Genomic DNA, 13,113 nt, shown 5'->3' with positions numbered 1-13,113 from the left:
GCAGCAGCTGAGCAGCAGCCAGCCTCCAGAGCCGTGGCCTCAGCTACAGAAACAGCCCCAGCAGCCCCAACGGCAGCAGCCTTTGACCAAAGGGGCCTCCCACACCAAACCAGGGCCAGGTCTGACCCAACACTCTCACCATTCTATTAAATTATTTCCACAGATCCTAAGAGGAAGGAGTGCAACTCTTAACAATCTATCCAAGACAGTTTTCACATCTAGAGCTTTTAACATGATATGAGAAACATTCTCATGCTAAAGGAGATATGACCAAAGTCAGAGTACCCCTAAATAATAAACCTGGATAGCCCATATCTCCATTAATTAGGATCTGTGATATGTCAAATTTCAGTTCCATGTGTTTCTAATGTGACCAAATCAGCACATTCAATTTAATTAAGATCTGTTACTGTGTGGCCCAAAAGTACCATGATTTGGCATGAAATGACCCAATTCTAAAAATGTAATTATTACGGGGTTTATAAATTATATCAAGCAAATACTTATAGGCCCATAAGTAAGGAATTTGAAGAGCTTATTTATTGTAAGATACCAATGGGTTTTAAATGAGTGTCATTTGTGTCGGTAATAACAGCTGTATGTCCTCCTGGAAACCATAACAATAATAACTCAATGGAGAAACGTACCCTTTTCTATTTATCCCTCTTTTTCTGCCTTGTTAAACGCGTTGTGCTTGTAACTGTGGTTCTGCTGTTTACTGACAGTGAAAACTGAGCCTGTTATCCAGACGATAGAGAAACCTGCTTGGTCTTTTTCTGCCTTTTGGAGTTGCCAGTGTGTAAAGCTACTATATTCAATCTTTCTCTTGTTTGTCCAGACCGGGCCGATCCCAGTGGGAAGCGTAAAATGTATGACAGGGCCTTCCAGTTGAGCTTCAAGCCTGCCTGCATACAGAAACCTGAGGGACTCCCACCAATCAGTGACGTGGTGCCAGACAAGGTATGTTACAGACTCATAGACTGTTAGACAAAAGTATTACACTGTGATTAAACCTATTACAGGGTTAATCTATCAATGAATGGAAAACTGTAGTGGTCCTTTCTGAGGAATTAAGGCTGAGTACTTGGGCTCTTAAATGATAAAAAAAAGAATAAATAATGAAAGTAAAGTAAAAATACATAAAGCAAGAGCTGGTAATTGCTATATGACTGTCATTCAGCAAGGGTCACCTTTAATAGTCCACTAAGTTAGAACACGCACACACACATTCTCACACACATTCTCAGACCAGACTCTTTTTGCCCACCTACTATTGGGGGGTTCTTTGCTCCCCCTGCTGTTCAGTTCATTTTGTGTGTGTGGGTGTGTGTTTTTCAGAGGAGTGCATTCAAGTTTCCATCTCGGGACGTGGATTCTCGTGTGATCTCCAGAGGACCTGGTTTCACACCTGCCTTTGCAGATTTTGGCAGACAAAAGGTGGTAGGACGAGACGCTCCCGTAAGTTACTAACAAACACACTCTTCCACTTTCTAGCTTCTGTTTCAGTCAACACTTGATAACACGCTGCTTTTAAGTAGAGGATGTTTTTCTAATTTAGAAAATACTGTTGGAGGTCGGTGATCTGACACCACTGGAGGATTTGAGATTCTTCTGATGGTTAATTCAAAACAGAAAAACTCTTGAGAAATTGAAGGAGGGTTTTGCTTTTGCATGCGTCAAAATCAGGTTGAGCCGAAATATTTGTTGGCTTGTTCTTTATCTTCACAGGAGTCAGGCGATAAGTTTGATTAGACTTATACAGCATCTTTTTGTCAAATACAAGGCGAGAGCTTTGCTGGGTTCAAAGAATGGAAGCAGTTACTGGAAGGCCAATCTTTTTAAACTTACACAAACTTAAACACTGAAATTGAAAATCCTTTATTTTGGCTCATTTAAAAGATATTGAGTCATGGTAATAATACTGTTTTTCCCTTTTTTCCTGTGTTAAGCTTAAAAACCTTGGGGCCCGGCGACCACCACCCAGGAAGATCATCATGGGCCTGTCTTTGCACGACGATGTTCAGCTGAAGAAATCAGAGAATGCCTGGAAACCAGGCATGAAGAGGGAAAGACTCCCAGCGGAACCAGAGTCCAACAAAACACAGGTACGACCAAATATACACAATCTGAAATCCACAAAGCAGTGGGTATATATAGAAATGACATATACAGAATTTTCTGATAATAAATGTTAGTCTACGTGATCAAAGTATTGGAAATTCCAGTAAAAATGTTTTTTAAATCTGTAAGATTACCAAGCTAAGAGATTGGTGTTTGTGATCGATGACCTCAGAGTTTAAGTACCTGTTATGACCTACTCCCTCAGGACCTGTTCAAGAAGGTCCGCAGCATCCTGAACAAGCTGACGCCGGAGAAGTTCAGCCAGCTGGTGAAGCAGGTGTGGGACCTGACCATCGACACTGAGGAGCGGCTCAAAGGAGTCATCGACCTGGTGTTTGAAAAGGCCATTGACGAGCCCAGCTTCTCGGTGGCCTACGGGAACATGTGCCGCTGCCTCGCCACGGTAAGCTGGTCGCTTAGTTGAGCAGATAAGTGTGTCGACTTTGGAACGAGAGAGTCTTGTGTTTGCAATGTAATTGTTTGAATTGGATTTGGAGAAGTACCGCATTCATCAGATGCAAAAACACGATGGAGGAATTAAGTGTAATCTTTAAACCATCTATTGGAGGGGTGTGCACACTGTGTCTCAATATGCAGTCAACAATTTGCTAAATGTTTATGCAGCAAATGGATCAATTGGTTCATATTCAGATCTGCCTTGATGCAGAATAATGCTGTGAAAAGCAACACAATTCAGTACAGTGTGATGATGAGGTTTTATTGTTTTGATGCCTCTAGAGTGTACACCAGACGACACTATTTATTAAGGAGTTTGAAAATCAGTCACAAATAATCCTTTAAAACACAATTTATTAAACGTGCATATCCTTAATTATAGACACTATTAACAAGAGTTCTAGAGAAACTATTACATTTTCTGTCTTCCATCATTTGATAACATAACCTTAAAAATATATCAGTCATTAAAATCTAAATAATCCAGATACGAAAATATTAATTTGCAAAATATAAAAAGAAATGTTAAACCCCTGAAAACTTTTTTCACGGTTAGTTCATTACTTATTTTATTCTAATGCTTATGTTCTCTACTGAATTCATTCCACTTACTTTTTTTATGTGCAGCTCAAAGTGCCCATCACTGACGCTCCCAACAACACAGTGAACTTTCAAAAGCTGCTGCTAAGCCGCTGCCAGAAGGAATTTGAGAGAGACAAGGTGGATGATGTGGTGTTTGAGAGGAAGCAGAAGGAGCTGGACTCTGCTGCATCGGTAAGTGTGACACCGGATCTTTACTGAAACGTCTTTTAGTTTCTGTTTCAACTCTGTTCAAGAGGTTTGTTTCCTTGGTCCCATTAGACGGAGCGTGACCGACTTCAGGTAGAGCTGCAGGTGGCCAAGGACATTGCCCGGCGGCGATCCATCAGCAACATAAAGTTCATTGGTGAACTCTTCAAGCTAAAGATGCTAACGGAGGCCATCATGCATGACTGCGTGGTGAAGCTGCTGGGGAACCACGACGAAGATTCCCTGGAGTGTCTCTGCAGGCTGCTCACCACAATCGGCAAGGACTTTGATTTAGTGAAGGCCAAGGTGAGCTGGTGGTTGTACATTTTACATAAATCTTAAATTTCTTTTATTACGGTCATAGAAAGGTCTGAGTGGCTACAGATTGAAAACTTTGAATATAATCTACAGGATAATATGCGGCTGGTTTCCCTTTCAAAACAAATATTAAGAGAAATGCATTGTTTGCAGGGATGAAGATGTGATGAGAACTTTTTGTCAGCAGTGTTTTTGACATTAGGGCAGCCAAAGATCAGTTCATGTCTCTGCTTTCATCCCACTAAGATGTTTTCTTCTGGAAATGTCAAATAAGTGATTTAGTAGGTGATTCTGATTTACAATCCCACAGCAGCTGCTTACAAGTAGGTTGTGGTCGTTTCCTCAGCACGGAAGCTTTACGGCTTTTACGGCTGTTGATGAAATGTTCCGGTTTCATCTCAGGCGGTCAGGACTGTTCCAAGTGATAAACTGGACAATTGGTCAACTCTGAAAATAATAGTATCTGCAACCTGCTGTCTGGTAGATTGAATGGAGACATGCTGAACATGACTTTCATGTCTCAAATTAACCGTCTCTCTCACTCTGTGTCTCACCAGCCTCGGATGGATCACTATTTTAAGCAGATGGAAAAAATCATCAGAGAGGGGAAGACGTCTTCACGGACAAGGTTCATGTTGCAGGACACCATAGACCTGAGATTGGTGAGTGGGTCTTCGTGATTTTTCTTTCATTTGCACAATTGTAAAGAGTCCAAGAATCAAATTCTTAAACGTAAGATGGATTTTACCAGAGAGATTTATTTCATCGATCTCTCTGATGACCAGGAACATGATACTATATATTCTGGTCCTATTCTGTTTAATGAATATCTACACTGCTGTTGTTAAGGAGTTCTAATGCTTTTTAGAAGGACTGATATAGATAGATACATAGATAATGGCGAAGAAATGTAAGAAAATTCCATAGAAACAACGAACAGGGAAAAATGGTTGAAACCTGAGGAATACGTGATAACTATTGATCTTTAATGAATTCATCAGTGTGTCCCCAGTCATTAGAATATTCCTCTGTGATTGACTGAGCTAAGACATCTGTTTAACACTACAGAATCTGTCTGATTCAGGTTTGAAGTCATTGTTGTTCTGTACATTTGTTTTTCTTCAGCACAAATGGGTGTCAAGAAGAGCCAACCAGGGTCCAAAGACAATTGATCAGATCCACAAGGAGGCAAAGCTTGAGGAGGAAGAGGAGCAGAGAAAAGTGCAGCAGCAACTGTACTTCAAGGACACCAGGAGACGGCCAGGTCAGGCCTGCAGTCTAAATCCTCTTTAAGGTTTAGAATTACATTGGCATAGCTATAGTGACTTAGGAAGCCAGGCTGTAGACTTCCTGTCCCTATAGCCTGCAGAGATGCTATTGTGCCCAACAGCAGACAGAAAGCCCCCTAGCTCCCTCCCATCTGCTAGCTGACCTATAATATTTCATCTTGTAACGCAGCATGCCACTAAAACATTCAGAAATGTCACTCTGTCTGCCACTTTCACAGCCGTTTGACTCCACTGTATTTCCTGTGAACTAATCTTAAACCTGTATTTCCCTGTTTGTTTCTTGTTTTTTTGTGTGGGTGTGTCTCCACAGATCCAAGGGAGCAGAGGGAGCAGAGGGAGCAGAGAGAGCAGAGACAGCAGAGACAGCAGAGAGAGCAGAGACAGCAGAGAGAGCAGAGACAGCAGAGAGAGCAGAGAGAGCAGAGGGAGCAGAGAGATCCGCAAGTACAGGGAGAGGAGACCTGGAACACTGTGCCCATGAGGAAGAATGGCAGGACCATCGACCCCAACAAGATCCCAAAGATCTCCAAGGTGAGACGAGCTTTCCGAGGCTTCGACACAGATCTTACGATTTTACCTTTTTCTTACCTTCTACTGTGAGGTTTGTACAAATGCACTGCTACAGGAGACATGAAGCTGCTATTTACTTTCTGTCCCTCATAGTTGATTTGCTCATATCTCTACATGGAATCACAAAAACAATGACAAACAATTACCATGTGTTAACTGGTTGTGTTCCATGGAAACTTAAGCCGTTGTCAGGCGTGACCTCCGGGTAAAATCTGGAGAATTGGCTACAGACTTTAAACATTTAAATAACTTAACTAATTTTGATTTAATGATAGTTTGATCTGAGAGATTTGAAATTTGAATTTGAATTAAAGCTGGAACCTAAAGCAGAGTCAGGACTTGTTAAGTTTCTCTTGTATAATCAGAAATATGTAATATTTTATGATTCATACAGATATTGGTAAACAAGTTTCTTAGATTTTCTACTTATTACTGGTAAAAGACTCATAACAGGGGCATTTGTGTCGATTTGTTCCTGCTTCTTCCTCACGCCCACGATTTCACGCCCTCAACTCAGAGTAAATCAATTCAACAATATACATAATGATTTGTATAATGAGTTTAATAATGTAAAACAATTTCAAAATTGTGCTGCAGTTCGACCCCTCACCTCAACCCTCCACCACTCCTCCACAGAACCCAGACATCGACGCCGGGACAACTCACGGAAGGTATGAGATGACAACACTGTCTGATTTGAAAGATCCTGTTGGTGTTAGGTTTCTCTGAAACATGAGGAGAGTGTCTCTGCGATCCTGATATTTATCTCTCCTGCTATCAGGATATTTATAACTCTGATTAACTAGTTTCCATTGACTTAAAAAATAAATCAGTTTTGTTATTAGGGTTTTGTTTCCTCTCTGTTTATGGCAGTGATAATAATTTGTAGTAGTTTCCAAATTGGTTAGAAAGCTTTATGTTCATTTACACTGACATCCTTCCTGACTCTTTGTTTATCCGTTCCCCACCAGTCGTAGCCGTACAGAAAAAAAGTGCAGCAACAAGCCGCTGATCTCTGCACCGAAAGTCACTGAGGTCGAATCTGAGCCAGAGCGTAGCAGAGTCCGAGAGCCTGGTGAGACACACGTTGCTGCCCAACACCGGAGTGACAAGACAATAACACTGACACATTCCCTCTGTGCCATTAATCACACTGTTGTGACTCTGGTTGTTTATTTGCATCGACAGTGAAACCTGAGCCTGTTCAGACGAGAGAGAAACCTGCTCGGTCTGAGGAGGAGATCGAGAGGAAGTGCAAGTCCATCATCGACGAGTTCCTGCACCTTAAAGATTTCAAGGTGCTGAGATCCACTCAACTGATAACTGATTTTTTTTCTTTTCAATTTCATAGAATAAACCTTCTTAAAGGGAAGAATTAAAGTATAAGTCTTGAACATGCGTCTTTGTTTTGTTGCAGGAGGCTGTCCAGTGTGTGGTGGAACTTGATCTGGGCTCTCAGTCTCACATCTTCATACGCGTGGGGGTGGAGTCGACTCTGGAGCGCAGTCAGATCACACGGGACCACTTGGGCCAGCTCCTCTTCCAGCTGGCGCAGAAGGGAATCCTGCCCAAACCCCAGTTCTACAAAGGGTCAGTTCCCCTGCTCAGTTCTACTTAGGGTTGCAAAATTCCGGGAATATTAAAAGCTGGAAACTTTTCATAGGAATATACGGGAATATACGGGAATAAACTGGACATTGTGTGGCTAATTTATACTAACTGTATTTACCTTGTCATATACAGACATAAATATAAACATTTTGTTTTGTCATAGGCTGATTTGAGCCCTGAGGAAACTTTTGGCACTTGACTATATGCTTCTGCATCTTTGTGTCATTCTTAACATAGGTCTTTGCATAGTATTTGCAAATGTACACAGCCTTTCCTTCTACATTGGCTGGGGTGAAATTAAAAGATTTATTTGATGTTGTCCAGCCATTTATCTTCCTGCTAATTATTTTTCAAAACATGTCGATACCAGAATAAGCGAGAATGACGGTCAATTTTCAGTGGTTTTTGGTTTTCTAAAAGACTATGTTGTCGTTCATTTATTTCTTTGGGGAACATGTAAACATTTTCTGCTTCTTAACTTACTGAATTTATATTGACTATGTTTTTCGGAGCGGCTCTTTTTCCTAACCACAACGTCCTTGTGTCTTTTCCCAGGTTTGCAGACACGCTGGAGCAAGCGGACGACATGGCCATCGACGTTCCCCACATCTGGCTGTACCTGGCCGAGCTGCTCAGCCCTGTGCTGAAGGAGGGGGGCTTCTCTATGAGAGAGCTCTTTAGGTACGAGACCACAAATGTGTTGACTGTGATGAACTCTGCTCTAAACTAAGCTGTGTCTGAAGTAAAGATCTGCTCAGACTTTTAAGATTTATTTAAATTTCTTTCATGTTCTGTTTGTTCACAGTGAATTAAGCAAACCTTTGCTTCCTGTGGGAAGAGCTGGGATCTTGATCTCTGAAATACTGCTCATACTATGCAAACAAATGGTAAGAAACACTTCAGTCTGTTCTTCACTCTTTTTTCCGGTTACCTGTTCTCATTATGAAGCAGGTGGATTATAACCAGTGACTCAGCTGTAGATATAATTTAAATACACATAGATTATTGACTTGTATACAATCTATATTGAAATATTTTTACTGTTGCACTGCACTGGAGTTCACTGTAGCATTTTTTTGTATTATTCCTTCAGTGTTATTATAATGATTCTGTTATAATTATTATAAACCAGTAAAATGAAAAATCTCATTGAAATCAACTAGGCTGATTTGATCTTTTGATTTGAAGCAAATATTTTCTAATTCATTAAGTAAGTTTATGAATGAAATATTTCTCCCTGCTGTAAATTAGACGTAATAGAAAAGACATTTCAGAGCATAGGTTTGTGACGTTGTCTGGTCTCGTCTCCACAGGGCCATCGTACTGTGGCTTCTCTGTGGGAAGAATCAGGCCTCAACTGGACTGACCTTCTGCCGGAGGAAGAGGACGTCCAGGCTTTCATCTCACAACAGGTCAGTGATGAAGGTCAACACTCATCAAGACTCAAGAAATATCAATGGAGGGAAACCCTCTGTTACCATCTATCAGCTGTTTGAGAACTTTCTAATGTTTTTTGTTTTGTTTCCACGCCGTCCTTCTCTTCTATACTTCCTCACCATATCAATGTTGTCTCCACTCAAACAGAAACTCCAGTTTCTTCAGCCACAGAGTCCGAGTGTCTCAGAGCACAAACCTGAGCCAGAGGGCAGCAGTGTCCGAGAGCCTGGTGAGACGCACGTCGCTGTCCAACACCGGACAGATAGGACGATAATACTGACACATTCACTCTCTGCCATTAATCACACTGTTGTGACTGTGGTTGTTTATTTCTCATGTTAAAGGAGATATGACCAGATTTTCAGTCCCATGTGTTTCTCATGTGACCAAATCAGCACATTCAATTTAATTAAGATCTGTAACTGTTTGGCCCATTTCACATTACTTATATGTGAAGAACTGTTAAGTGTAAATATTACCTATTGCTGATTGAATTCTGAAGAAATGTATTCATCTGTACTTTTCCTTCTTCCAGATGATGCGCCAAACATGCAGGCTTTGAACAGCCTTGCAGAGTCAGAGACTGAGCTGGAGACAGCCGCCGTTGAGCCTTCTCTCATGCCCCCCGCTTCACTACAGCCCCAAGCCTCTAGTCCTGCTTACAGAGAGGCCTCCTCTGAAACTTTGCCTGCTGACACCACTCCTCAACAGAACCCCAAATTCGACGCCGGGACAACTCTGGGAAGGTATGAGATGACAACGCTGTCTGATTTGAAAGATCCTGTTGGTGTTAGGTTTCTCTGAAACATGAGGAGAGTCTCTGTGATTCTGATATTTATCTCTCCTGCTAGCAGGATATTTATAACTCTGATTAACTAGTTTCCTTTGACTTAAAAAATCTGTTTTGTTATTAGGGTTTTATTTCGCTTCTGTTTAGGTCACTGTTAATAATTTGGGTTTTTTTCCAAATTGGTTGAAAAGCTTGATATTCAGAGTTTCTCATTTACACTGACATCCTTCCTGACTCTTTGTTTATTCGTCCCCCACCACTCGTAGCCGTACAGGCAGGAAGCGCAGGAAGAACAGAAAGCGCAGCGCAAAGCCGCTGAGCTCTGCACCGTCTCAGCCGGATCTGTACACCAGGGGAAGCAGCTCAAAGGAGCTGCTGGAGCGTCCAACCCCGGAGGAGCCGCCAAGAGACAGCGAGCCAGAGGGAGCTGTGCCTAGGAGACCGAATGTCTCAGAGGACGAATCTGAGCCAGAGGGCAGCAGTGTCCGAGAGCCTGGTGAGACGCACGTCACTGTCCATCACCGGACAGACAGGACGATAATACTGACACATTCACTCTCTGCCATTAATCACACTGTTGTGACTGTGGTTGTTTATTTCTCATGTTAAAGGAGATATGACCAGTCAAAGTCAGATTACCCCTAAATAATCATCTTGGAAAGCCCATATCTCCATTAATTAGGATCTGTGATATGACAAATTTCAGTCCCATGTGTTTCTCATGTGACCAAATCAGCACATTCAATTTAATTAAGATCTGTAACTGTTTGGCCCATTTCACATTACTTATATGTGAACAACTGTTATGTGTAAATATTACCTATTGCTGATTGAATTCTGAAGACATGTATTCATCTGTACTTTTCCTTCTTCCAGAGGATGCGCCAAACCGGCAGGCCAACCCACCTGAAGCGGCCAACTCAAGTGAGCGTCTCTCAGCCAAGGAACCAGCCTCTTCTCACTTTTCCTCAGTCGAGGAGCTGAAACCCTCTTTGGTGCCACCTCAGACTCTGAACACAGACAAGCCTCTCTTAGACGCCCCTGGAACTCTGGCTGCCTTGTCTGGAGCAGCCCCCTTGGCTTTGAACAGCCTTGCAGAGTCAGAGACTGAGCTGGAGACAGCCGCCGTTGAGCCTTCTCTCATGCCCCCCCCTTCACTACAGCCCCAAGCCTCTAGCCCTGCTTACAAAGAGGCCGCATCTGAAACTTTGCCTGCTGACCCCACTCCTCAACAGAACCCAGACATCGAAGCCAGGACAACTCTGGGAAGGTATGAGATGACAACGCTGTCTGATTTGAAAGATCCTGTTGGTGTTAGGTTTCTCTGAAACATGAGGAGAGTGTCTGTGATTCTGATATTTATCTCTCCTGCTAGCAGGATATTTATAACTCTGATTAACTAGTTTCCATTGACTTAAAAAATCAGTTTTGTTATTAGGGTTTTATTTCGCTTCTGTTTAGGTCACTGATAATAATTTGTAGTATTTTCCAAATTAGTTGAAAAGCTTGATATTCAGAGTTTCTCATTTACATTGACATCCTTCCTGACTCTTTGTTTATTGGTCCCCCACCACTCGTAGCCGTACAGGCAGGAAGCGCAGGAAGAACAGAAAGCGCAGCGCAAAGCCGCTGAGCTCTGCACCGTCTCAGCCGGATCTGTACACCAGGGGAAGCAGCTCAAAGGAGCTGCTGGAGCGTCCAACCCCGGAGGAGCCGCCAAGAGACAGCGAGCCAGAGGGAGCTGTGCCTAGGAGACCGAATGTCTCAGAGCACAAATCTGAGCCAGAGGGCAGCAGTGTCTCTAGTCCTGCTTACAGAGAGGCCGCCTCTGAAACTTTGCCTGCTGACACCACTCCTCAACAGGACCCCAACTTCGAAGCCGAATGTGTGAAGGTATGAAAAGTGAAATCAACCAGTCTCTGCGAGTTAGTAGTAAAAATCTTGAAGGGCAGACAGAGTGGGGCTAAGTTACACCTCGTTGTAAAGTAACTGAATATAATTATATTTCGGACCTTGAAGCTAATGTTGGTCCACGACTGTTGGTAAGATCTCATCAATACAATTCCTGGATCCACCTGTGCTCCAAAATGTTACGGTTTCCTCCCTGGGTCCACAAATATTCATGGAAATCATTTCAGTAGCTTTTGATGAATCCTGCTGACAAACTGACTAAACAAATGAAAACATAAGCTCCAGTTCTAGACCAGAAATACGTTAGTTACACATCTACATACTTTGAACTCTGTGTTTACTGCTCTTCAGTGTCATCACTTCTGAGCTGATTCTTGTGAATTTGACAGACGCTGTGTTTTTACTCCTCCTCCTCCTCTGATCTCTCTGTTTCTCAGGAGAACCTGGCTGAATCTCACCTGAGCTCGTCTCCCTACCTGAGGGCGTTGATGACGGCTGTCTGTAAGGCAGCAGTGAAAGGTAAGCTCTCCACCAGCCGGAGCAAAGACTCCTCTGCTCAAATCGCACCGCTGATTACAATATGTATTCTCTTGCCGAGCGAATGAAATTAATCTGCCTCCTTCTTCACTGTGCAGATAACACCAACTGTCGAGTGCACACGGCCCTCATTCAAAAGAGATTACCTGTATTGCTCCAGTACCGGAACTCAGAGAGTGAGCGACAGCTGCATGCTCTTCAGGAACTTCAGTCGCTGATCGTCGCCCTCGATCATCCTCCAAGTAAGTTCTGCGTCAGAGTTCACTCCAAATGAAACTCACACATCATCCCTTTTCTTTGTTTCTTAAGAATAAACTGTGTAACAAGTTCTCAGTTGTGATCCAACCAGTGGAACAGTTCAATCTCACTACAAGGTCCATTTAGTAGCTTTTCTGGAGCTTTAGTTCTTGTCACATGATTCTCATCAGCAGAAGAACTTCGCCTTGTTATATGGAATTGGAGATTTTCATATTTCCGTCTATTTTTTAAGGACATTTGAAAAGTTTGGATTAAAACATTGAATCTCAAATTTTTTCTGCACTGACATTAACTTGATTCGTTCATTTGAGGAACATCACTCCAAATAACTTTTGCTAAACACAATGCCGTCTTTAGTTATTTCTAATACATCAATTTTTGGTTTCTTATCTAGATACAAATCCCATTACTTGAATTGATAACATTAGGAATTGGTCTCACCTCACGGAAAAATGAGATTTATTTCAGTTTCGTCACAGCTGAAACGATGACTGACATGTATTTGTTCTCCAGACCTCCTCAAGATATTCTTCGAGTGTATGTACGACGAGGACGCATTCTGCAAGTCGGGGACGAGAAAAGACCCGGCCAATCAGCTGGATAAGGGCGTGGCCCTGACGACCGTCACAGCCTTCTTCACCTGGCTGCGGGAGGCGGAGGAGGAGTCGGAAGACAATTGACAAGTTTGGATTCCAAACTCGTCAATTTGGAATTTTTCTTTTTCTTTTGCAACGTTCCGCACTTTTTAATTTATTAATAATAAAAGGAAGTTAAAAATGCTCGTTCTCATGATTAGTTCTTTCCATGGTTTGGTGCTTAAAGGGCATACGACTCAGTGTGTGTGTGTGTGTGTCTGTGTGTGATGAACTGAGACAGTTGTGTTGTGTTGGAAGTTGCCGTAGCATCGTCAGAAGACCTGTGTGATCAGACCAGGAGAAGCAGCTGAGCGATGAGCTGCCGGCTCCTCAGGATCAACGACACAGGCTCCACTCGTTTGGTCTGTTTAGTCATCGCAGCCCAAACAAT

At 42.5% G+C, this 13,113-nt stretch overlaps 1 protein-coding gene across 1 annotated transcript; it reads left to right on the top strand.

The window, feature by feature from the left end:
* Window positions 1-1,991: 1,991 nt before the first annotated feature.
* On the top strand, window positions 1,992-12,767 carry LOC128446504 (eukaryotic translation initiation factor 4 gamma 3; the record flags this gene model as incomplete). Its single annotated transcript, XM_053429594.1, has 22 exons — window positions 1,992-2,105; window positions 2,327-2,524; window positions 3,205-3,357; window positions 3,439-3,672; window positions 4,242-4,346; window positions 4,810-4,948; window positions 5,284-5,504; window positions 6,141-6,214; window positions 6,515-6,618; window positions 6,732-6,841; window positions 6,961-7,133; window positions 7,710-7,835; window positions 7,960-8,041; window positions 8,468-8,566; window positions 8,739-8,816; window positions 9,147-9,337; window positions 9,648-9,862; window positions 10,258-10,651; window positions 10,962-11,274; window positions 11,730-11,811; window positions 11,928-12,071; window positions 12,601-12,767. Coding segments are annotated over 22 exons (3,516 nt in total), but the record flags the coding sequence as incomplete, so codon positions are not given.
* Window positions 12,768-13,113: the final 346 nt, after the last annotated feature.

This window comes from Pleuronectes platessa, chromosome 2 (assembly GCF_947347685.1).
Source record: "Pleuronectes platessa chromosome 2, fPlePla1.1, whole genome shotgun sequence".
Classification (NCBI taxonomy): Eukaryota; Metazoa; Chordata; class Actinopteri; order Pleuronectiformes; family Pleuronectidae; genus Pleuronectes; species Pleuronectes platessa.
The sequence above is the reverse complement of the archived record's forward strand: the minus strand, read 5'-3'. Positions and strand labels throughout refer to the sequence as shown.